The sequence below is a fragment of the Aspergillus neoniger genome (assembly GCF_003184625.1).
Source record: "Aspergillus neoniger CBS 115656 unplaced genomic scaffold BO87scaffold_48, whole genome shotgun sequence".
In the NCBI taxonomy this organism is placed as follows: Eukaryota; Fungi; Ascomycota; class Eurotiomycetes; order Eurotiales; family Aspergillaceae; genus Aspergillus; species Aspergillus neoniger.
This window is the reverse complement of record NW_020291176.1, coordinates 63264-87387: the sequence shown is the minus strand read 5'-3', so window position 1 is coordinate 87387 and position 24124 is coordinate 63264. Positions and strand designations below refer to the sequence as shown.

Here is a 24124-nt window from a genome sequence, read left to right as displayed (position 1 = left end):
GTTGTAGCATCGTAACTCATCACTTTCTAGGGTCTAGTATACTTTATCAATTCGGCAGCGGCTTCTCTCCCCGCTTCAAAGGCCCAAATACATTCGACCAGAGTTCACTGACTTCACCCAGGAAATAAGTCAAGCTGACATCCGCCATTCCAGCCTCTTCGTCTCCATCGAGTGTCTCCAGTTGGGAGACGATGTTCTCCAGCCCGAACGCCTTTCCTGTCGCCTGAGTTGCACCCGCCTCGAGCATGACATTGACGACATGCACATGGAAATGGTAATACGTCGGTTGATCTATACAGCACAACCACATTAGTAACCAGATACCCCAAGTCCCAAAGCACCAGAAATGGAACTTACAATGCACGTAAAGCTTCAACTGATCCGTCTCCAACTGGGGATACACCCTAACCGTCTCCTCCAACAACCTCTCCCTCAGATACTTCAGCCAAGGAATATGCTTCTTCTTCAGATCCCTCAAGGACCAGATATCCCTCCTCATGACTAGTGCCAACAAATGCAACGACCCCATCGTCTTCCGATCCCAGTTCAAGTCCGGCAACACCAAGAAACCTCCCTCCTCAATTCCATCAGGTCCCTTCTCCCGAAGAATCACATCCTCTTGCTCCGTGCGACCCTCAAGAATATTGAATACCCAGTTCAGTCGTCCTTCCTCACGCTTTGCACTCATGTACGGGCGGATAGAGTCCCGGTAGATCTCCGGTGTCTCGGTGACCATGCGCACAACCTGCTCCGAGTACTTCTTGATGTGTGACTCCGTGCAGGGCCAGATGAGGTTTATCTTGAGGTCCGGGGGTTGTTGGCTTCCTGGTGCGGAGTGCGAAGAGGCTAGGTACCAACGGTAGATGTCATTATCGCCGAGGTTGTTGACGTCGGTGATGGCGGCGTGGAAGGCTTGGAGGGCTTCAGGAGTTTCGGTTGCAAAGGCGGCGCGTTCAGCGATTAGGATGCCTTGCTGGTTGTCGATGGTACCCAGGATAGCGATGCGGCGGCCACTTTGGTCTTTGGGGTTTGGGTTAGTTATGTTGCTTGCAATGGTCTTGTCTGGATGTGCAGGGAGGGGTGATGGAGGGGCTGGCTGGCTGGTGGTAGGGTTGCTTGCCTTGTTTGAGAAGTCTGCTCACCTCGAATTTCGAGATGAGCGCCTCCGGCGAGACCTTCGCATCGTTAGTGGACATTGTGAGGGGTCTGTTGAAAATTAGGGTGTCTATAGAAGTTGTTGTAAAGCGTTGACCCTACCCCAGATATTTGTTCTGGCGGCAGAATCTTGAGGGCGGTCAGGCTTATCTATATGGATTCTCTATCGGATTGATCGTGGTATTGGCTTGGCTCTAGCAGCTATCTAGATGGTTGTGGTTACAAAACTTCTTCCGTTGGGTATCTCTGTTCATGCGCAGCTAGCCTCGTGCTCCATTTCCTGTCCTTGAATCGTAGCCTTCCGGCAAGATCGCAGTCTGCATAAAGCGACTCGGAGCTTGGACGTCCCTTCCACCTATAGCCTGCCGCTAATGTCACGGCTCTAGCATAGTCCTTGTCCATATATGGCTGATTGCAGTAGGTCGGTGGTGTGACTTCGTGTATGGCGATAGGGACGCATCGAGTAGGGGGCTTTGCTCATGTGTTGACAGGGTTAGTCAAGGAACCCATCCAGCCCGCGGACACAAATATGTGCCTTCGTTTTGAATGAGATTGTTCACTGTAAGCCTTCCCTCAAGTAGACGATTGCTTTTCACTGTCAGGAGTCGTATGCATCTACACTGCATTAGCCTGAGGACAACCCTTATAAGAATATCGACCTACCACTTCAGCCAGCTTAATCCACTCCTCCACTCCCTTAACGAAAGTCTCATCTGCCGCAGGCACAAACTCATGTCCCCAGACCACATATTCGTCAAAGGTGCCTTGCTTCTCAAGGATCTTCACGGGCTCTTCTGGTGTGACTTCCTCGACCTCGACGTCGGCGCTCGTACGGGTAGCAGGCATCGTACGGTCTGTGGGGGTTGCAATGACACCTAAATCAATAAGATCAATGGACTGTCAAGATTTGATGTCCTGAAGTAGGTCTCACCCTCGTAGCCTTCAGGGATTGCGACTCGGCGACCCCTTAGCTTGCGGCCGCGGAAGTAGGCTGTCTGCAGGTTCTGATCTGTGATCTATGAGCATTTGTTGAGAATTGCCGGGCGCGAAGCAATGAGTCTATACCTTTCTCATCAGTGGTAGGCGTCCAGTAGCGACCTAGCGTGTCAACGGGGCCATCGTGGTGGATGCGACAGGGCAGAATGTTCGGAGTGAATTTATCGGTTGACGTCTCGTTGGAAGAGTTCTGGGCGGGTTGGATGGCGAACATATTGAAGTGTGTCAAGCGGAATTGCGTGTAATGCGGTCTAAGCAATGTAGAGTTTGAAAATCTGCGTATTTCGTTCTGTTGAGTAGACAATTGTACTATAGATGTTCGGAATGATGTCGGCAAGGATAATTGAGCAAACGCGACGCGTAGTCGCGAAAAGGGCGGTTTATTCCGCGGTCCGCTTTAGTACCAACTGGCGGGGGGTCATTGATTGCGGCATGTCCTTAGTTGATAGACCAGTGTTACGAGACACATTTCTACAGGTTCAGTAGTTTGGTATAATGCTTGTCTATATTCTATTTACTAATCTTCTCTATGGATAACCTTCAACTTCATGAACTTGGGGTATATCGAACAGAACCAGCCATTGCATCCAAATCACCTCTTGCGGGTCTTCTTCTTCTTCTTTTTCTTCTTCTTCTGATCATCGTCTTGGTCTTTCTTTTCGACCACTACTCGCACAGGCCACTTCTTAAGATGTTCCCGCTCGAATGTGTCCTTGTCCCGCCGGTACAGGAGCATCGTAGCCCTAGCATCTTCCACACTGGAATGCGCGCCATCCTGGATTTCCAACCCAAGGAACTCCGAAGCCAACATCTTCAACCTAGGGGAGCCACCGCCAGCAATCTTTCTGTATGGGGCATGTTTGCTGGTGTCTCTGATGTCGCGCTTGGGGTGGCTGAGAAGAAGAGCGTCCAAGTCGTTACTGACCGCATGTCCCACGAGTATTCGCCCATCGAGGATATTGATAACGTCTTTCTGCACCTGTTCGAGTGTTCGCGCCTCCACCATATGCTTCGGAAGGATACCGCTGACATGCGTCCGCCAGTCCGTAACCATCTCTTTGGGTCTCACGTAGGAGTCGTATATTTGTTCACCGTTGAAGTTGACGATACTAACTCGCGCGAGAGCGGAATCGTGATCGGGATTGGGGCCAACGCCCACCATTTCGCAATCCATCGCAACATATTTTCCTAGCTCCGCGCTGATATCAAGTTAGGAGTTATTCAGAGTAAGAACTTTCGCAAAATCGGAAACAAATGTGTACTCACGTAGGTGAACGGCCTTCATTAATCTTCGACTTTGATTCCGCAACAGTGACCGTAGAATTCCTCCGATATGTCGACTTCTTTGTAGGCTGCTCAGTGCCATTCTCGCCGCCATCAGTACCGTTTGTAGACATTCTTTTTCTCTTGGCCGAGACCGGTTTGCGCTCAGGTTTTTGTTGTCCGTCGACAGTTTCTCTTTTCCGCTTTTTTACCACACCATTCTCCGTCTCGCGATCTGAGGGTTTCCGTTTGGTGGTGGAGACGCTGTCCTTTTTAAGCGTCCCCTGGAGTTTCTTCCAATTGCTGGAGAGGTTTTTCAAGTCCATTCCAGTGATGAGCCTCCAACTATTGCATGGTGAAGGGATCTGAGAATCCAAGAGGGGCCGGAGAAAAAAGATAGGCGTTGCGGAGACTGGCCCGGCAACTTTCCAAAAGCAACCTTAACGGTCCGCGCTAAATTTTCGGACGGGCCCACCTGCAAGTCTCGAACGCTGCGAAGTAGATATTGCTGGTCAACATGCAAAGTGTATTCTACAGACTATCTTACATTGTCTATATATGGTCTTGGTGGGTATAAATACAAGTAGCAATGAGATTTGGCTATAGTCGTAAAGTTCATGGATTTAGTTGAGGCTCATACAAACTTTTCTATGTCCAGCACTAGCCATATTACGTGGAATCTATCTTGAAAGAACCGACACAAGCAAACGCCAAAAGAGTAAATATTTACAGACCCGGAACCTTGAAGTCCTTGTGAGACCACTTCACTGTCACGTCTCTCTTTGCCTTCTTTGCCTGCGTCACCGGCTTGCGAGACTCCAGCTTTCCTTGGACAACCAAAGTGCGGAATCGGTCGTCCAGCAGGTTGCCCTCGGGCTTGAGCAGACGCAGAGAATCCTGCAACTCGTCTGGCAACACAACCTCCAGAGGCTTCTCAGGAGCGCTATTGATTGGATTAGCGGGGTTCAAAGCAAACGCAGACAAGTAGATCACTTACTATAGCTTTCCACCAAGCGGTTTCCGACGCAAAACGGTATCATCACCCTCTTCCGAAGAGCTGTCCTCAGACTCCTCGGCACGAGCAAGCTCCTGTGCCTCCACAAGTTCGGCGGCCTCCTTAGCCTTTGCGGCCTGCTCTTCCTTCTTCTTCATCTGCTCTTCCCACCTGGCCTGCCTCTCTGCTTCCTTGCGTCTCTTTATCTTGTTCCTCTGTGCCTTTGTCTTCCGCTCCGGACGCTTCTTATTCAGCCAGTCCGGCTTCTCATATTCGCTTTCAAATCCTTCCCACGCGCTCTCATCATCGGACTTCACCATACCATCATCGTCTTGGGCTTCGGCGATTAAGCGCTGCCTTTCCTCTTCTTTACGCTCTTCCTCCAGACGCTTCTTCTCAGCTTCGACGGCCTTCTCTCCCTGCTCCTGTAGCAGCCGATCCCAGTCCTCGAACGTCGGGTTGTAACTGATTCCGGCAGTAGGCTTGCGGACCGCAGGAACCGGCTTGCCATTTGCGGCGAGTGAGATCGGAGCCTGCTTCAAGGTAACCGGCTCTACCTTGGGCTTCGGTTTCTCCAGGAAGTCGAACTGAGGATCGTCCAAGGGAGTGGGATCCTCTGCATCTCCCCAAGGGTCGTAAAGGTCATTTTCAGCGGGCTTGTTGACCGGGTTCCCTTCCTTAGCCACCTGCTTCAAACGCAACCAGTCTTTCCTCGTAACCCAGTCGCTCTTTTGACGCTTGTTTTTCGGCTCGATAACACCATCGGTAACCTTGGAGTTCGTGCGCTTGCGTGTGTCGAGACCCGGGATAGCGGAGCGTTGCGCCAAGATTTCTTCCGACTTCAAAGGCTTGTGCTTCTTCTTGTACGCTTCACGGATTTCTGACGAACCCTTGGTGTCGATAACGAACAGCTCATCGGACGGCTTCTCAGAAAGAAGACCACTAGGAGAAAGCGACCATAATTAGCTTGTTATGACCGACGTTGGCAGAAAAGTGACATCAATCCTTACCCTTTGATCTCTTCTTCTTTCAGAACCCGAAGGCCTTCCTGAACCTCATCGATATCGACATTTTTGCGCCAGGCCTTCTTGCCTTTGCGAGAAGGCTGCTTATACTGCTTTGGTGCACTGACGGCTTCAGACATCTCGGAGACCCCACCGGAATTTAATCGGTGTGCAGTACTCTTGTAAATATTTGATCTTTTTTCGGAGTACTAATTTTTGAATATTCCAACCAAAATTCTGGACCCGCTTACCTAAGAATGCGCGGGGCGACGCTAGTGCGGTTGTCGCGCTAAGGTTCTGCGCGCCTATCGCGGGCCAGTGACGAACGCCGCTTCAGGACTTGACCTTGCTTTTCACCCGCGTCGGTTCCTTATCGACTCTGGTCAGCCTGGACCAAGCAGTCCAAATCGTTAATATATTTCGCCTCTGATTGCGCTTCGTCGCTGTATTATACTACTTTTTGTTTTTTATCAATCTGTCGCTGTCAGCGGCTGCAGAACTGCCCAGCCATGCCTGTCGTCAAAGGAGGTGTCTGGTAAGTGCATAGCTATTATGCATGCTTTTTGTTGCATTTCACTAACTGTAGCTAGGACGAACATTGAGGATGAGGTGCTTCGCGCGGCGGTATGCTACAGCTGACTCCTGTCCAAAAGCCGACTGGTCTGCGATTGGCGATACTAACGCTACATATAATAGGTCTCGAAGTATGGTCTCAACCAGTGGGCGCGTGTTTCTTCCTTGCTAGCACGAAAGACACCAAAGCAGTGCAAGGCGCGATGGGTGGAATGGCTGGATCCCGGCATCCGCAAGGTCGAGTGGTCGAGGGAGGAGGATGAGAAGCTGTTGCATTTGGCCAAGTTGATGCCAACACAGTGGCGTACAATCGCACCTATCGTGGGACGGACAGCAACACAGTGCTTGGAACGCTATCAGAAATTGCTGGATGAAGCGGAAGCGCGTGAGAACGATGAACTTGCTTTGGAAGGACCCGGCGCAGAGTCAGCAGCTCCCAGTGCTGACGATGTGCGACGGCTACGGTACGACTCTTGATATTGAACGCTTTGCTAGCTTCTTTTTCATATGCTGACAGTACCTAGACCCGGCGAATTGGACCCCGATCCGGAATCTAAGCCCGCTCGTCCTGATACCATTGACCTCGATGAAGATGAGAAGGAAATGCTGAGTGAAGCTCGCGCTCGTTTGGCGAACACACAAGGAAAGAAGGCGAAGCGGAAGGCCAGAGAGCGGCAATTGGAAGAATCGCGACGACTTGCAGTCCTCCAAAAACGACGTGAACTGAAAAATGCTGGCATTAACATCAAGGTCGTTACCCGCAAGCAGGGTGAAATGGATTATAACGCCGACATCCCATTCGAAAAGCCAGCAGCCCCCGGATTTTACGATACCATGGACGAAGAAGCCCGCAATGAGAGGCAACGTGAGATGTTCGATCCTCGCAAACAGCAGCTCGCCAACAAGCGGAAGGGAGATCAGGATGACGAGGCGGAGCGGAAGAAGAGGAAGAATGACAAGAGTGGCAACTCCGCGGCGTTCGCCGCTGCTGCTCGTGCCGGCCAGATGCAGAAGATCCGCGAGGCGGAGCAAAGCAGCAAGCGAAGATCCCTTGTCCTCCCGGCCCCTCAGGTCAGCGAAGGTGAAATGGAAGACATCATTAAGATGGGTATGGCAGGTGATAGAGCCAGTAAAATGGCGGGAGACGAAGAAGGGGCTCGTGGTCTGGTCGGAAACTATACTGGCATTGTCGGTGGAACTCCCATCAGAACACCTCGCGCGCCGCCAGAGGAAGATCACATCGCGAACGAAATCCGCAACATCAGAGCTTTGACCGAGACCCAATCATCGTTATTGGGAGGCGAGAACACTCCTCTGCATGAGGGAGGGTCTTCCACTGGATTTGATGGAATCGCTCCGCGTCGTCAGCAGATTGTTACGCCCAACCCGATGGCAACACCATTTAGGCAAGCCAATGGCGTCGGTGCAACCCCTATGAGAGGTGGTGTTGGTGCTGGTGCCACTCCCTTGCGGACCCCTCGGGATCACTTCGCTCTGAACCAGGCAGAAGGTGGGCAGCTGATTGGAAGTACCCCCAGAGACATCAAGATGCACGAGAATTTCATGCGTCAAAGCATCCGCAGCAAGCTGGCAGCCCTGCCAAAGCCCAAAGAAACGGAATGGGAGCTGGAAGAGCTTCCTTCCGAATCTACGGAACCAACGGCTGCTGCTGAGTACGTGGAAGAGGATTCCGCCGAGCGCGATAGAAGGGAGAAAGAGGCTCGAGAGCGCGCCGCAGCGGCCGAGTTCAAGCGTCAATCACAGGTGTACCAGCGATCCTTACCTCGGCCGAGTGTACTTGATATCGATGCGATGATGGAACGGGTGTCTCACATCACGGATCCTATCGCCAGTCTTGTCGCGAAGGAAGCCGCTCTTCTCATTGCGCACGACGCCCGCAAATTCCCCACCCCCGGTGCTAAAGTGGAGGGCAAAGCTCGCAAGCTGGAGCAATTAGATGACAGCTTCATGGAGCAAGCCCGTGCGGCTATTGCAGCGGAAGCCGCCACATCCGAAAAGCAGCAGGAGTGGCAGGAAAACTTCGACGAGCAGTGGACTACAAAACATTCCAGCGCGCTACCAGGGCTTTCTAACTACGCTGACGATGAAGAGGAGGATGTATACCAGCAAGAACAGCGGATGATTGCAGCTTTTGACAATGTACAAAACTCTCTGCTGGCCACGGCAGAACGGGGCAACAAGCTGGAGAAGAAGCTCGCTTTACATTACGGAGGCTATCAGAACCGAGCGAAGATGCTCCGAACTAAGATAGTGGAAGCCCACACAGCCCTAGAGAAGACGACGGATGAGCTGGATGCCTTCCGTACTCTGCAGATCTCGGAACAATCCGCTCTCTCACGGAGACTTGAGAAATTGAGAGACGATGTGGCATTCGTGATGCGCAGAGAGCGGGAAGCTCAAGACCTGTATAGGACCCGGAAAGACGAGCTTGATGAGCTCGTGGCAGGAACAGGGGGGATGGTTAATGGGTGGCATTGAGTGGTTTAAAACAGATACCTAGCTTGAATTTGAACCTGCATTTCTGCAGCTCGAAATGTATTTATACTTCCCTATCTACTACTGGAGACTTTCGGCGTGCTCTGCTGGCTTAGTTACTGGGTGCGTGCTCCGACATTGCTAGTACTAGTATTGATGCTATTGCGATCGCACTCACATGGTTGTACTATTTAGCGGATAAATATACTGAAGCTATATAGTAGTAGTATGCATTTCCTCTTCAATGGTAAGAACCAATTTAAACAGATCCTTAATACTTTATATTAGTATTTTAGCCGATTACAATCCAGACACCTCAACTCGCAAGCAGTGCCATGGTAAATAGGGCGATATAGACCATTACCACTGCAGCAGCACAAACCCGAGGGATCCATCCAAGTAACCGGCGCAGCTGGGGATGGATGGATGACCAAAAGCGGATGGCAAAAATCTAAGGCGGTCTCTTCCGGTGCATCGCAACGGAGAATCCTCCATCACCTCCTACGATCCCCTTTTGCGTTTCCATCGCGCAATCCGCTCCACATAGCGATTTCATCTAATAAACCTCTATAGATACACTGAGTATCACCCCTTCTTCAATATGGGCGGCAGGGACGAGGCCACCGGGACCCCGGACCCCGTCGAGAAGGGGTTCGCCACCCTCAATACCATCCGGTAAGTCGAAGAAATATTTTTTTGAATTAAGTCTTGGGCTTTATGGCCCTGGTTTCCTCGGTCGCATGAACTAATCATGGCGATAGGATCGGTGTCAAGGCCATGGTGCAGAAGGTCAGTTTGTTCGTCGTGATCTTTTGCGGTGCGGCCGTGGAAGTCACATGATACCCATCTCTATACGGGGGTCGATTTCCTATATCGGAATAATCACTGACTGGTCTGTCTGTGTAGGATGGAGAACTACGAAAAGCGGAAATTCTTTCGATAAAGCAGCGGAAAGATGGTCCTTCTTTCTAGTATGTTTCATGTCCCTCTTGAAGTGTTGTGATGTTTGTACTGACAACCTCAGCGTCCACTATGTCGACTTCAACAAGCGTCTTGATGGTAAGTCGGGCTTTATTGATTGATCAACCATGCTACTCATACTCACTTTGCATCTAGAATGGATTGATTCCGGAAGAATAGACCTGTCACATGAGGTCGAATGGCCTCAGCCAGAGAAACCGGAGAAGAAGAAGACCGGACCCGGCAACAAGGCACCTAGTAAGAACGCCCAGAAGCGTGCTAGAGCCGAAAGCCGGGATGTATCAGCAACGCCTGATCTTCTGACGGGAAAGAACACCAATGTTGGCAAAGCCCAGCGTCCGTCCAAAGCGGGCGGCAAAGAGAACCGCGACGAGACCCCCGTGAACCTCTCCATCGGAGGTTCAGAAGCTGTCTCCGCAGATGGAACCCCCAAGCCCGACTCGGATGATGTCGACATGATCGATGTCGGCTTTTCCAAAGATGAAAAAGAAGAAGCGAAAGCACTAGGTCTCATGTCGCGCGAAGAAGAAATCGAACGCCTACGTACTAGCGGTAGTATGACCCAGAACCCAACAGAGATTCACCGCGTGCGAAACTTGACCCGTCTCCAAATGGGCAAATACGACATCGAGCCCTGGTACTTCTCACCATACCCGGCATCGTTCTCCGACGCAGACGTCGTATACATTGACGAGTTCTGTCTGGGATATTTCGACAACAAGCGTGCCTTCGAGCGTCACCGTTCCAAATGCACCCTCGTGCACCCGCCCGGAAACGAAATCTACCGGGACGACTACATTTCATTCTTCGAAGTCGACGGCCGCCGCCAACGAACCTGGTGTCGCAACCTCTGTCTGCTGAGCAAACTCTTCCTCGACCACAAAACACTGTACTACGACGTCGACCCCTTCCTCTTCTACTGCATGTGCAGTCGAGATGAAACAGGCTGCCATCTCGTCGGCTATTTCTCCAAGGAAAAAGACTCCGCGGAAGGCTACAACCTGGCCTGTATCTTAACCCTCCCTCAATACCAACGCCGCGGGTACGGCCGTCTCCTCATCTCCTTCAGCTACGAGCTCGGCAAGCGCGAAGGAAAGCTCGGATCGCCCGAAAAGCCTCTCAGTGATCTCGGTCTCCTCAGTTACCGACAATACTGGCGAGAAACCCTCGTGGAACTGCTCTTAGAAACCGGCCGGGAATCCGTCAGCGAGCACGACCTCTCAATGCTGACTTCCATGACGGAGAAAGACGTCCACGAGACTTTGGTTGTGTTCAACATGCTCCGTTACCATGTACGTTCCCCCCCCCCCCCAACTATCAGTTACCCTGAAAGATACAGCTACTAACTAATCATTACAATATAGAAAGGAAACTGGGTCATAGTCCTAACCGACCAAGTCGTCGAAGAGCACAAGAAGCGCCTGGAGAAGGAGAAAATCAAGGGCGTTCGCAAGATCGATCCCGCCCGGCTGCAATGGAAACCGCCCGTCTTCACTGCTTCATCCCGTACCTGGAATTGGTAGGGTTACCTAAATGATACAAAAAGCTATTTGACGGGAGCGGGGAAGCCGGGGGAGATTGATTGATACCCTAATATATGGAGTCGGTGGTGTAATGTATGTGTTTATGTATGCTTGTTGCTGATTTTGGAGGTCTTGTTCCTTTTTCTTTCCTGGGGTGTATGGATATTTTGTAAATTAGATTACTATTACTTAGTGCCTTGCAGGGGGAGTTTTGTGGTTTAGCATGGGATGGATGGTTATATTTAGCGTTAGCAGGGTTGGTGTTGTGGAATTTATTCTTATTAGTCAGTTACTACTATCTTATATAACTATGAATGCCCAAAATTCAGTAAATGGTAGTATCCAGGATGGCGTAATGCTGTACAAGTGCCGGCAAACATTGTGAATGACATAGCACTTCATTCCTTTCCAGCTGATGCTGCAGTTCACACCATGATCAGACAGGCCATCATAGTGCCTACGAATTACAGCTACATCTACCTTAAAGAACAACATATAACTTTAAAGTATTCGAATGCACACCTCAGAACAAATGCTAGATACACGGTTCTGCACGTTAACACAAAGCTCCCGTACCATTTACCCTTTCCCAGAATCTTGGCTCCGGTTCCACAAGCTATAGAAAAAAGAAAGGGGGATCCAAATGGCTCAACGACGACGATGTACTATCGACGGAGCAGGTGAAAGCGACAGGAAGATGGATAAAGGGGGTTGCGTAAGATGAGAGAGTAGGAGGGGAGGAAGGGTTGTGTGAGTGAACTGCATTGATCATGATACAGCACCGTACGTGCGGAATTTGGGAGGTCAAGTTTCGAGAAAGGAGGTAAGGATGACGGGGTACGAGCAGATGAAATGTTGTGGGGGGATTCGGAAAGACGTGACATGGGTTGGGTAACCCCCGCGAAGACAGAGATAGAAGGAAGCATCGAACATGGTAGTAGCGTGTGATGAGAGTTTGTATAAAATCTGGTAGCAATCGTCCCGCTCAACTCATGGCGTATGTTACTTTGTGAAGAGGGGGAGGCGTTGACAATATGCGCACGCAGGGAATATGGCACGGCAAGCGAAGAAACATTAAAGGAATACTGAAAAATTTCAAACCAAACCCAAATCCATCGGATTCCCTCGCAAGCGTAGCTAATCATTACCGAAATGTAACGCTCAATGAATTTCTGAAACCCGGCAAAAGCCAACACAAGGCTAACAGCTGAAACTCGAATCATGAGACTCCACTCCGCATGGAAAAGAACGATTGACTTCACTGGGATCCGCTAAGAGTACGGGGTCCCCAGGATGCAGTCCGGGACTGACGTCGCGGAGAGCTGCTGCCATTAGTTTGGGACGTGGCAGGCTTCTTTGCTTGTGAGGTGTTTCCCTCGCGCGGCTTTGTAGTCTTTCGAGGTTTGTTATAGCCTGAAGGGCCGCGTGGGCGAGGGTTATTTGCCCCTGCCTTTCGAGGGAGGGTCAGGGTCTTTGCCAGGGCCGCACCGGGGAAGCGGATCGAAACCTTTGTGTTTCCGGCGGAATCCCTATCGTTATATCCAACGAAGAAAGGCTCAACGCTGAGAATTTGCATCGACTTCAAGTGCTTGGACCGCAACCGGGACTGCGAAGGTGCTCGCGCAGCCTGCCATGCCGCTGGAGGCGCTCTGGTTGGGACTCTGACGACTGGTAGAGACCCTACTTCACGATCCTCGAAAATCTCCTCAGCTTCTTCAACTTGCTTCGCACTTACTTCACCATCTCCGACATGAAGCTCGCCGTTGCAAGGAAAGGAGACTGAGACTGAAGCAATATGCAACTGAACATCGAGAGGTTCTTTGGTCGCTGATGTGACCGCCAGCGCATTTCTCTTTTCGGGTATCGTCTTCTTGCCAAAGAGAGTGTTTATTTTCTCCTGCCAGGATGTAGCTGGACGCGGAGGGGCAGCAACCATCGAGGCAAAGGTGGGAGGCGGTGGCGGCGGAGTTACGACTTTAGGAGGAAGTTTGACAATGGGTTTCGGCGCAGGAAGATGGACCAGGGGCCTGTTCGACGCACCAGTATAAACTGGGTGGCTTGACATCTCTTCAGGTGGAGGCGGCGAAATACTCCGGAAATAATCACCCTCGTCATTCGCCGGCTTCCTCAGATGCTCCGTTGCTTGAGGGAAGAATCGTGAACTTCGAACCGGAACGCTGCCGAGAGGACGAGCAGGAGTCTCAGTGAAAGGCAAAGAGCTGACAGTGGGATCAAAACCAGGGAGAGGATTCGGCAGAGGCGCGTTGTTGTCTGCTGACTTAGTGATTCCGACAACTTGCCTCTGTCCAGCCTGGTCACCGGTCCGGACCTGCTTCCAGGTTTCGTTGAAGGTAACAGGGAGTGAAGAAGATGGTCCCTCACGCATCGAATCATACTCGTTACGAAGCCTCTCGTTCTCCTCTGCCTCACGTTTGGCAGCGACTGCATGGAAATTGTTCCAGGCCACTGTCTGTTGTTGCCGGTGCGAGTGCTGCAAGCTTGGTGGTCCAATAGGCCCGGGACGCAGCATAGGGTTAATGTTGTCATAAGGAACATGCCTAGCTTCCGGGGACGGTAACGGAGAGATAGATACCCCATCCTGTGGAGATCGCGAAGGAGCGGAGAAGGGCTGAGTCGCCGGGGCCATGGGTGGCTGGTCAAGACCTAGATGGCTACGTATGGAGATATCTCTCCCAGGGAAGCCCCCTAGGCTTTGCTCAAAGATACCGTTGCCTAGCGTCTTGTCATTGCTAAGAGGCTTCCAAGGATTTGAGATGGCAGGAGGTGCCGGTCCCACAAATTTTGGATTCGGGGACCAAGGCAGATAGGTGTTGGGGGTAGTAAGATTGCCTCTCCACTGGGAACTTTGTTCGTCGACCTTGGTATCCGGCAAGTTATCTGAGCTTGATGTTTCAGCAACAACAGGTTGCTGAGATCCGTTCGGCAGGCTAGTCTCTTGCTTGGGCTCACGCGCCGGCGAAGATGTGCGTCGCGCAGTAGCAACCGGTGGTGCTTTATCCGTATTGCCCCTTTCCCTATCCACAAGCTTCTTCACAGTGTCTGGATGGTGGACCTTCATCATTCCATATTGCTTCGGCTCCCCGCTCGGTTCAGGTACTGGAGGTTTCGGAGGAGAATGGGCCGCTTGCGCGGTAGCCTGCGCGATGCTTGCCTCGGGCTTACCGGCATCAATGGACTCCTTACGCCTTGATTTTGGCTTTTCGGGCGGAGGACCAAGCGCCTCGAGCTTCTGCCGGATCCTTTCACGCTTCGCAGCCTCTTCCCGCTCCTCCTGCTCTATTCTCCGCTGCCTAGCTTCCATCCTCTTTTCCTTCATGATGCGTTCTTGCATAGCGACAGGGTCTTCCTGAGGCGGTTGGAGCACTGCTGGCTGCTCTTCCACTGTCGGGGCAGTGGGTGGCTGTGCTGTCCCGCCCGGTACATTGGCTATTCTGTCTTGCACATTTGCAGCACCTCTTGAAGGCCAAGGACCAGGACCACGTCGGGAAGGCGATATCTCGCGTTGGGAAGCTTCCTTGGGAGGTGGCATATCTCTAGGAGGGATGGCCGCTTCGATCATTCCGTTTACCTGTGATCCCCTCCTAGATTCGAACACTTTCTGGGGCACATCGGGTCTACCAATCGACATCCGACGCCCAAAGCTGCCACTTCCCCCGCTCACATTAGACGATGTCCGACGCCGTGTCCAGTGCATACCATCTTGACCACTCGATCGGTGTGTCTGGAAAGCGGCTGAGGGCTCTGCTGGTCCACTTTGTTCACCTTGGGCAGGCCTCTGCAACAGGGCAGGGGTACGGTAACTCTGTTCAGCGCGCCAAGGCCCCTTCCTCGTGTCAGGAGCAGGCTCATAGCGACCAGATCGAGAATTGTAGAGCTCCCGGGTCCCAGACTGCATCTCCTTCCAAGATCGGTTGAAATCGTCTGCAGCAATTTCCTTCGGAGGAAAGGGACCACCGGAACCGTCAGTCGGGTAAGGTTCCCGAGCAGGAGCCCGCATCGGCGGTTGAACCTGGATTGGAGGAATAACAGGTGAGATTTTTTCAACCGGTGGCAGAGGTGCCCAAGGCGACTTGACGGGCGGAGGGGCCGGACTTGTGGATAGTAGAGGAGATTTGTCATTCAGTCCCTTTGCAGCAAGACCGGCATTCTTTGCTTGTCTTTCTGCATTTGCTCCGAGTCGAAGCACCGTGGGATTTGGCCCAATAGACGTCGTAGGTTTCGGTATGAACTTTGGCGCTTCCTTGATGCTTGCTGCTGCTTGCTCAACTGGAGGAAACTCCCTTTTGAAATCATCTGCCACCGTGTCTTGGCCGGGTACTGGAGCGGATGGCGCAGGCTCTTGGTTGGTGAGGTTGGTTTTCGTGCCATCAGTCCACTCAATCGTCTCAGGAGCCCAATCATCCTCGTCGTCATCTATGTCTGCCCATTTCGCTTCGCTTCCCCCGCCGTCTTCCTGTATCCTTGAGGTCATATGGATGCCGTACTGTTGTTTCAACTCTTCGTCGGTCAAGTGCTTGGGAGGCGTTTGCTGGACGGCTGCAAGGACAAGATGGTCAGAAGCACATCTCAGTTAAGTGGAAGGTTTGTAGTCTTACGCCGATTCCTATTCCAAACTTGGTTCGGATCCGGTCCAACTCCACCGGGTTTGGCTGCACCTGTTCCCATTTTCGATAACGAGTCGCGTAGGCTGCTAGTAGTCTTGACGACCAAGCGAGGACGGGAGGTTGGCGGCGGCGTCCCCAGGGGGGTAGTGGAAGTCATAGGGGCTGTAGTGAATCAGACTTAATTCCTCTGTATTACACGTGAATGTAAAATACCTTTCTCAGAAGCCTTTGTTATCGGGGGAGTTCCCGGCGCCTTGGGAACAGAAAACTTGGCAAATGTAACCGGCTTGAAGGAGGTTGGCTTCTTCGAGCCGGCACGGAGCCTGCCCTCTGTTCGACTGGCATCGGACTCTGAACCTCCCTGAGACGCTGTGTCCTCCCCAGCATCTGACCCAGACGTTACTCCATTCATCTCGAGCGCCCGTGCGGCGACCGGCAAAGGACCAGACTTTGGGGTATTCTGCGTCGGGTTCAGTAGGTATGTTGCGAGGTCGTTGTCGGCATCACTCACGCTCGGCGTCTGATCGGTATCTTTTGTTTTGTTTTCTCGCTCTGACTTTTCGGTAGTTCCCGTTCCTTGTTCACCCTGTTTGTCACTCGCGTTCGTCTCCGGTTGTGTTGTTGTAGCGGTGTCTTTAAACTCCCCCGCGTCCCCTCCAGCAGATCTCTTGTCGGTGGTGCTCGCAGGAACGTCGGAAGGCGAAGGATCGCCGCCCGACAGGGTTTGGTCTACCACATCGTGGCTGCTCTGCTCTGCCATAACAATTCTTGAGTCTGTGAGGCCAACAGGTTGCGACATCTGTTAGACAAATGTTCTGAAACTGTAAACACGGAAACAAGTGGCGACTGTAATCCTGAACTTATGAATGCATGAGAAGGGACGGGCTGAGAATATACCTATGGTCAGGTATCAAGAATCGCCACGGTTGAACTGTAAGCTCAACTACTTGAGCCGTAAAAGCTCCGAACGACCAGGTGGACGGCGGAGAGGGGACCAGTGTTAGGAGGCTGGTAACCAAGTGAATGTCGAGGCAGAAGGGCGGGGGCGTGAGAAGGCTGGCAGTATTATGGTAGAAGGCCGCTGCCCAGAGAGAGAGTCCCGAAAGGGAGGTTCGTGACGAAGGAGGTGGTGCTTCTCGGGATGGTGATCGGGTGATGGCTGCAGTCATGGACGATGACTTGACGGTTCAGGTTGAGGCACTAAGGCGGGCTGCTTTCGGTTAGCGCGCTGGCCTCCCGCAAACCCTGTGGCTGGAGCCGCGCTGGATTTACTTACTCTCTTCGCGAACCGAACTGCTGCTGTGCTTTGCTCCTGGGCCGATTCAACCTTGCCCACACCCCCCTGGAGAAGGGGGAAGGAAAAAAAGGACCAACTTATTTTTAGGGGTCCCCATTAACTCCTTTCCTATTCACTGGTGCTGTTATTCACTCTTACTGAAAATTACTTTCTACTGTTTCGGAGACCCTCCATTGACAGGTGTATCGACCTGCCGAAACGGCACCGGACCGCATTCCCGGGGTACTAGCTTCCTGCCTCAGCAAGGAAAATGCTACTGTTTTCGACCAGCTCCAAGAAGGAAGCTGGCAAAAAGTTTCATGGTGTACAAATTGACTGTTAAGTCTTCCTGGCTTAACTTCACCACCGGATCTGGTGACTATGGTAGCATCGACATGGTCAAAGGGGCACTAACAATGCAGGCACCACAGGCTACTGCGGACTACCCAAATTGCGGCCTATCCTACTAATCATTTATAGGAACCCTACGGAATACATTGATCGATCCGGACCTGACTAATATCGTGTCCTTTGAACTAAATAGTCAGCATCTACAAACAGGTCTTCTTATTGGAGATGCTACATCCTTTCCACATATACTCGTCTGTGTCTTAGCCGGGTCACTAAAGCGGGCGCCTCTGACTCCCAACAAATCTGTTGCCCATGTGCGCTATGACTCCGAGACAGGTGATCAGACTTTGGCCTTACCTGGCCCATTTGCACGCGAACAGGCTTGCCCATGCGCCGCTAGGGTTGCTAGTATGTTTGGAATCATGTTGTCCGACTAAGTAACTCACGGTGCTAACTGATGGTCTCTGCTTAATCCGTCAGCGCTGCCTGATGGCAAATCGACTAGCACATGTCGAAACCTGGAATCCGGGCACAAAGCATAGCGTCTTGAATACCTAATACAATTTGCCACTGCGTATGCTGTGGCTAACAACTTCCGGGGATTTTCTGGGCACATCGTTCATGAAAGCACACAATCACGAATGGTTATAGCTGTTCGCCTGATGAAAGCGACAGTCGATCTTAGCAAGCTGGGTTGAATTGGTTTTGAGCACTTCACCGTTAGCGACGTCTGATCTAGTAGTGCAATGGTAGCCTTGCCAAGGGAACATTTCTCTGTGGAATAGGAGACCCGTTAGAAGGAGTAGGGGAGGATTCATAGACTCGAACAAGTAACTTCAAGTTACTAAACGTATATATTTCACTCGCCATCCTAGTAGCAGTCGACGATGTATCACTAGTATGATAGATTTAAGGCGCAAGGTAGGATCTAGTATAGACATTGAATCTGGCCTGCACGTCACCGATAACCCGATAAGGGTAAATCACTGGGGATGGAGAACTAATCTACATATAACAAGTGAAGAGCGATGGGGGACAGCCTTCATCGGGCGGAGGCTGAGAATAGCACTTGAATACTATATCCACAGCGGGGAATCGAACAAAGATGGGTACCATCCAAAGATACAGTAAATATAGTAAATCAGCCCTACGTCTACATGTCCGATACGGCTTTCGAATAGGCAGGCTACATCTAACGTCCCAGGCCTGAACTCGAAGAGGGCCAAAACTACTTCATACGTCACTGCCGTCGTCCCCGGCATACAGTTGCGTACCGTAGATACCGTGTGGTAAGGTTGAAAGGATCGAGTGGCGGGTTTCAAAGGTTGAGAGAAGGTGCTGGGTTTATCAAGTCTAGTGTTGTGTCGTAGAAGCCATATTCGCGGATTTTTCGGTATTTGGCAAAACGCATGGATATCATTTTTCGAACAGGGAAATGGAAATTTTGTTTTTTCTTTCATTCCGGGGAATCTATGCACAGGATTTAGATGTGATAGAACATCTGGGAACCCTCTGTTTCGCTTCGTCTCATTGCAAAGGCCCACCCTAAGTTTGAAAAACCCAGAAACACCAAACAACCGCATCGACCGTTTTTGATTCGTTTAGATGTGGGTGTCGTAGGGGATGGGGGTGATGGTCTCGGCAGCGGTACCCTCGACGAGGTGAGCCTCACGGGGCATGAGGGGCTGACGCTTCAGGTGGAGGTGGACACCCTGCTCCTTAGCCTGGCGCTTCTTCTGGGCGTTCTCCTTGACACGCTTGATGAAGTCCTCACGGGAGCGGGAGTGCTTGACGTGCTCGATGCGGACGTTGATGCGCTTCTCGAGGTAGCGGTTGCGGACGACCTTGTAGAGGAGGACACCGACGGAGGACTTGGTCACGTTGTAGACGACACCGGTCTTACCGTTGTAGACCTTGTAGGGCATACTATTTCCAAATGTCTCAGCAAACCAATTATTCGTTCAATGTTTTCGAGCATCCCAACACGCAAAACCCTTCATGTCGGAATCCCCATAAATCTCAACCGGGCGGAATTTGTACTGACCCCTTCTGAACGGCACCGTTGACCTTGATATCGACAATGTCGCCAACCCTAAGAAAAATATCAGATCCTGCTCCTTCACGCAAATATTATCCAAATCGGCGAGAATTTTCGGCGTACCGGTAGGTCTTCAGGTAGGTCGACAGGCGAATCTGGCCGTTCTCCTTGAAGTTACGGCTGAAGGCATACTGAAAAGTTCGTCAGCGGTCGCGTTTCGGGCCAGCGAAATGGTGCTGCAAAATTTCCTGGGTAAAATCGACATACCCGAGTACCGGCTCTCAAACCGTGCGAGTGACCCATGTCGGCGGTGTTGGTGGTGCTGGTGTTGAGAACTTGTCGACGTCGAAGAAATGCCTCGCTATGCCGCCCTTCGCGATGGTGTAGACTTCTCGGGTGCTTAGTGCGGCCGTTCTCCGCCGCCGAGGGCTAGCCCTTGCGCTAGTCCGCTTCCGGCTCCACCTTCGCTCGCTTAGTTCCCTTCTCCAAAACGCATCTTCAACTTCAGATCTTCCGCGATTTTCGTGAAGTTTGGTGTGTACGACAACCTCGCGACAAGCCGAAATCAGCAGTCATGGCCCCCGTCCCGTGAGTATACGACCAGCGATCAGCTACACCTGTATCGCATCATTCTAATGGCAATTTTCTCAATAGCCGCGTTTACTCCAAGACCTACAAGGTCCCCCGTCGTCGTAAGTAGCCTTATCAGTCTTTGCAAAAATTCGATAACTTTGCGACATGGAATTTATACTAACATGTTGATATAGCTTTCGAGTCGGCCCGTCTGTTAGTACTCTCCGGCCACTGATCAGAAGCGTGCTTCTGTTTAAGTCGTGTGTTCCCATGCCTAACTGTCATCGCTAGTGACTCGGAACTGAAGATTGTCGGCGAGTACGGCCTGCGCAACAAGCGTGAGGTGTGGCGTGTCCAGCTCACCCTGTCCAAGATTCGTCGTGCTGCTCGGTATGCGCACCCCACTTCGCATGATCATCGACTATGAGAATGGCCGAGAGAAAGTGATGGAACAATGGCTGACTGTTGGAACAGTGAGCTTCTCACCCTCGACGAGAAGGACCCCAAGCGTCTTTTCGAAGGTAACGCTTTGATTCGCCGTCTGGTCCGCATCGGTGTCCTCGATGAGTCTCGCATGAAGCTCGATTACGTCCTGGCCCTCCGCGTTGAGGACTTCTTGGAGCGTCGTCTTCAGACTTGCGTCTACAAGCTCGGTCTTGCCAAGTCCATCCACCACGCCCGTGTCCTGATCAAGCAGCGTCACATCCGGTATGCGCAACCGATAACTCCCTCGCACAACGACGCCAAGTTACTAACCCTCAAAATAGTGTCGGCAAGCAGATCGTCAACGTCCCCTCCTACATGGTCCGCCTGGACTCCCAGAAGCACATCGACTTCGCCCTTACCTCCCCCTACGGTGGTGGCCGCCCTGGCCGTGTCCAGCGCAAGAAGGCTGCCGCTGCTGCCGGTGGTGGTGACGACGAGGCTGAGGAGGACGAGGAGTAAAGGATTAAAAATTGGAGTACGGACGGGTTTCGTTAGCCAAAATAAAATCACGGGGCTCCGTTATGGCTGCAGCATAGCGTATAACGTTGTACGATCATGCGATTCCATTAATGAACTAGTAGCCTACGGCTCGATTCCCATACCATTTGGTTCCCTAGTCGTAGTAATCCCTGAGCACTGAACCCCGAAGTAATCATGTATGGCTTATCCACTGCAAACGCCATGTCCCCAGACCCAGTATCGTCAAATCATGCCTACGCCTAGTGCCCTCATAATGTAACACCTAGAAGGTTTTTGAGAGTTTCTTGCGCGCTCCGGTACCATCTTCCCGTCTCCACCAGCCCGTCACTTTCGCCTTCCTCCTTCTTTCTCTTAACCTCTTGGGCCTGTGCGATCGCTTCTGTCTTCCGCCGTTCTAGAACACCCAATTCACGCTCCACCGCCTCGGCCTCTCGTGTCTTGCGGGGCAGGGTATTCTGCACCGCAGCAAGTTGTCGATCAAGAGCCGCAAGCTCCGCCTCCCGCTCAGACAGGAGACTCAGCGTTGCAGGGAGGGGGAGGTTTTGCGATTCTGGGCCGTTTGCGTCTGACCCTTGTTTTGCACGTAGCTCGGCAACAGTGGATTCGAGGTTTTCAATCGACTCTGGAAGCGTTGAGAGTTGGGTCATTTGTAGCTGGACATTCTTGTAACCTGTTTAAGGATTTTCCATCGTTAGGACAGTCCTTGGTCACGAAGCGAAGCTCCACGGACATAAGTCATTACTGTACAGAAGACAAGAGAGTACTCACGATTCGCCAGATCCCTACCCAGCTTCTCCATCTCCTCCACCATAGTTCGGACTTCTTCTTTGCGAGCCTTGAGGTCCGCCTTTACTTCCGCCAACTGCGCTTCCATCTCAACATTTTCATTGTGACCGACCACCAGGGGCGGATCGCCCACAATCGCACGCAGAAATTTCTCCTTCGTAACTTGCTCAACGTAGGAAAAGCGTAACTTCGAGAACAATTCCTTTCCCGTATTGTCAGCACGAATAGGTGGTCTTATAGAGCGACCCCACTTCGGGAAAATTTGTTCATACTTTATAGTGTGTTAAGTCCGCTTCCAAGGAAGCAGGTGTCGGTGTTTCAAAGGTAGATACATCCGACCTACGTTTAGATGGTGATGAGCGCCTGGTATCAGAGTCAGGGGAGAAGATCGGCTCGCTGATGCGGAGGATGTTCAATTGTGTTTTCAAGTCGCCATTGTCGTCTGCTAGTTGCTGCAGTTGCTTTCGTGCTTCTGCGGGTGTTAAACTGGCCATTGTATCCTTAATAAATCTGTAAAATCCCTCAATAACCCAATATAGTCAATAGCAATGGCAGTGTAAGGGTGGATCTATCGCGTCTTCGAATCAATGGGATGAGGGGTGAAGGCAAAAACCATTCATTATCGCGCGTCGGCAGAAACATTGCGGAGGTAAACAGATTCATCGGACCCACCACTTTATCAGCCGGGCGGTGAAGTCACCGGTCAGCAGCGTCAATATCGCCGCATGTATGGCTCTTGCCTCCCACATTTGTAGACTTGGCCGCGCTTTCCTTTCTCTCTATATATTCACTTTCGGATTGGATGATACAATTACCGGATGGGCGTTATATATTAATATGATATATATATTTTAACTTCCCTACTTCTATTCTCCCACCTTTGCTCCAGTCCCACGGTCCGACAGCATGCCTCCCAACACCGGAAAAGCAATCGGCGACCCCAGCGACGATGCCTACGTTGCACAGGTGCTCGCGCGAGAGGCACGGGATAGCTCCCTGAAATACTCGGCACATGGATTGGAAGCATACATGCCCAAAAGGTATATACTTTCTCTGGCGAATACTTTACGACGATCATTGAGCTGACAATTTATTGCTGCAGGCCTACAGGCGCCGCTCCTAAACCGAACACACGATTCCTCCGACATATAATCCGAGAGACGGACAATCACAATACAGCATTGAAACGGAAAGAAGAACGGGAGGCCAGGGAGCGAATGCGACAGTTGCGGAACCAGGCGTCATCCTCTTCAGCGAACGATACGAATCGCGACCAACGTCGCAGTCGGCGTACGTCAACCGATCGAGAGTCGCGACGCGATAGAAGACGGGATCGTGAGGACAAATATGGCTCTAGTCGAAGGAAACATAGGAGTCGCTCTGCATCGGAGGAGAGAGGTCAATCGCATAGGAGCCGACGGAGGCGTGACCCTCAACATACCGATGACGACCGGCATAGATCCTCGAGAAGGAGTCGTCGCCACCGATCTGATTCTCGTTCAGGGAGTCGATCCCCGGAACACGGCCGGGATGTTGATTCTCGCAGCCATCGCCGACGATATCGCAACCGCCATGAGTCGTCACGATCACGTTCGCGGTCCCCAGGAACATCTGACAGGCGCAGGACTAGAGATAGCGAGCGCAGGGGTCACCGCAGTTCTCGTGATAAGGAACTGTCTAGAAGAAATAGTACATCGACAAGTAAAGAACAAACGTTTACTCATGCACAATTCAAGGAGGAAACGCCTTTGGATGATGAGTCGGATCCTCTTGAAGACCTTGTCGGACCCCTACCGGCGAAAGATAACGATCATGGGTATTCAGCGCCCATTCGTTCCCGCGGTCGCGGTGCCTACAAACCCAACATGAGCAACATCGATGCACACTTTGCCCCTGACTACGACCCCACTACGGATGTACATTTGGAGGATGATGATGGGCAGGCAGGTAGCAGGCCTACCCGCCGTCCTGTCGCTGGTCTAATGACTGGAGATGACGACTGGGAACTTTCTCTGGAGGCGTTGCGTGATCGGGCAAAATGGAAGCAGAGGGGCGAAGAGAGGTTGCGGGAAGCTGGCTTCAGTAACGAATTTGTGGACCGTTGGAAGAGCAACACTACCTCCACGCCAGGGGATGACTCAGAAGGCAGGCTAAAGGATGTGAAGTGGTCTAAGAAGGGTGAGGGGCGAGAGTGGGATCGGGGCAAGTTTGTTGATCAGGATGGGCATATTGACGTTAAAGCTTCCTGGTGATATCAGTTGATCTTGGGGGTCTTTACATATCTATCATATTGTGAATCACAGCTCCCTGGCGTTATATAGATTACTTTCTTACAATGATATCCACTGATACGGGCCAGTAGCTTGTATCTGTTCTTCAAGCATTGATAGTACTAAAGCCAATCTCTAATTAGCCTGTAGTACTAGTAATCACTATAGATTAAATCAGCTGTGGGGTGTGGTCTAAAATAAATCCAAGCCTTTATCAGAACGCTAGGAAAATATATTTGAATCCCGAAGGATTC

At 51.6% G+C, this 24124-nt stretch overlaps 9 protein-coding genes across 9 annotated transcripts; 3 read left to right on the top strand and 6 right to left on the bottom strand.

Annotated features, from left to right (window-relative positions):
• Positions 1–10: 10 nt before the first annotated feature.
• Positions 11–1220, bottom strand: BO87DRAFT_368928 (putative mRNA decapping hydrolase). The gene is made up of 3 exons (XM_025621953.1): positions 1121–1220; positions 358–1020; positions 11–291 (listed from the first exon to the last, which is right to left on the bottom strand). Exons 1-3 carry the CDS (start codon positions 1194–1196, stop codon positions 47–49), a joined length of 984 nt encoding a protein of 327 aa, XP_025474972.1. The 5' UTR covers positions 1197–1220; the 3' UTR covers positions 11–46.
• A 117-nt stretch (positions 1221–1337) lies between these two features.
• On the bottom strand, positions 1338–2473 carry BO87DRAFT_344636 (ribonuclease H2 subunit C). The gene is made up of 4 exons (XM_025620831.1): positions 2221–2473; positions 2087–2164; positions 1819–2030; positions 1338–1770 (listed from the first exon to the last, which is right to left on the bottom strand). Exons 1-4 carry the CDS (start codon positions 2363–2365, stop codon positions 1729–1731), a joined length of 477 nt encoding a protein of 158 aa, XP_025474971.1. The 5' UTR covers positions 2366–2473; the 3' UTR covers positions 1338–1728.
• Positions 2474–2654: 181 nt separating this feature from the next.
• On the bottom strand, positions 2655–5614 carry BO87DRAFT_344631 (Nop53-domain-containing protein). The gene is made up of 5 exons (XM_025620830.1): positions 5419–5614; positions 4412–5350; positions 4145–4357; positions 3418–3717; positions 2655–3350 (listed from the first exon to the last, which is right to left on the bottom strand). The coding sequence occupies exons 1-5, from the start codon at positions 5550–5552 to the stop codon at positions 2744–2746; spliced, it is 2193 nt and encodes a 730-aa protein (XP_025474970.1). The 5' UTR covers positions 5553–5614; the 3' UTR covers positions 2655–2743.
• A 170-nt stretch (positions 5615–5784) lies between these two features.
• On the top strand, positions 5785–11272 carry cef1 (putative cell division control protein (Cdc5)). Its single transcript, XM_025626333.1, has 10 exons — positions 5785–5947; positions 6003–6036; positions 6109–6449; positions 6510–8466; positions 9065–9156; positions 9243–9270; positions 9388–9452; positions 9506–9540; positions 9598–10754; positions 10827–11272. Exons 1-10 carry the CDS (start codon positions 5922–5924, stop codon positions 10983–10985), a joined length of 3894 nt encoding a protein of 1297 aa, XP_025474969.1. The 5' UTR covers positions 5785–5921; the 3' UTR covers positions 10986–11272.
• A 947-nt stretch (positions 11273–12219) lies between these two features.
• Positions 12220–16542, bottom strand: BO87DRAFT_180175 (uncharacterized protein). Its single transcript, XM_025618398.1, has 3 exons — positions 15824–16542; positions 15602–15772; positions 12220–15542 (listed from the first exon to the last, which is right to left on the bottom strand). The coding sequence occupies exons 1-3, from the start codon at positions 16407–16409 to the stop codon at positions 12244–12246; spliced, it is 4056 nt and encodes a 1351-aa protein (XP_025474968.1). The 5' UTR covers positions 16410–16542; the 3' UTR covers positions 12220–12243.
• A 2076-nt stretch (positions 16543–18618) lies between these two features.
• BO87DRAFT_344622 (60S ribosomal protein eL21) lies at positions 18619–19578 on the bottom strand (the record flags this gene model as incomplete). The annotated part of the gene is made up of 4 exons (XM_025620829.1): positions 18619–19163; positions 19282–19329; positions 19399–19466; positions 19543–19578. The coding sequence occupies 4 exons, from the start codon at positions 19576–19578 to the stop codon at positions 18839–18841; spliced, it is 477 nt and encodes a 158-aa protein (XP_025474967.1). The 3' UTR covers positions 18619–18838.
• Positions 19579–19847: 269 nt separating this feature from the next.
• BO87DRAFT_410480 (40S ribosomal protein uS4) lies at positions 19848–20958 on the top strand (the record flags this gene model as incomplete). The annotated part of the gene is made up of 6 exons (XM_025626332.1): positions 19848–19863; positions 19930–19967; positions 20043–20061; positions 20140–20238; positions 20323–20556; positions 20616–20958. Coding segments are annotated over 6 exons (584 nt in total), but the record flags the coding sequence as incomplete, so codon positions are not given.
• On the bottom strand, positions 20889–22216 carry BO87DRAFT_410479 (uncharacterized protein). Its single transcript, XM_025626331.1, has 3 exons — positions 21873–22216; positions 21583–21802; positions 20889–21484 (listed from the first exon to the last, which is right to left on the bottom strand). Exons 1-3 carry the CDS (start codon positions 22092–22094, stop codon positions 21063–21065), a joined length of 864 nt encoding a protein of 287 aa, XP_025474965.1. The 5' UTR covers positions 22095–22216; the 3' UTR covers positions 20889–21062.
• A 148-nt stretch (positions 22217–22364) lies between these two features.
• Positions 22365–23852, top strand: BO87DRAFT_368899 (uncharacterized protein; the record flags this gene model as incomplete). Its single annotated transcript, XM_025621952.1, has 4 exons — positions 22365–22640; positions 22703–22890; positions 22958–23256; positions 23337–23852. The coding sequence occupies exons 1-4, from the start codon at positions 22507–22509 to the stop codon at positions 23850–23852; spliced, it is 1137 nt and encodes a 378-aa protein (XP_025474964.1). The 5' UTR covers positions 22365–22506.
• Between the last annotated feature and the right edge of the window lie 272 nt (positions 23853–24124).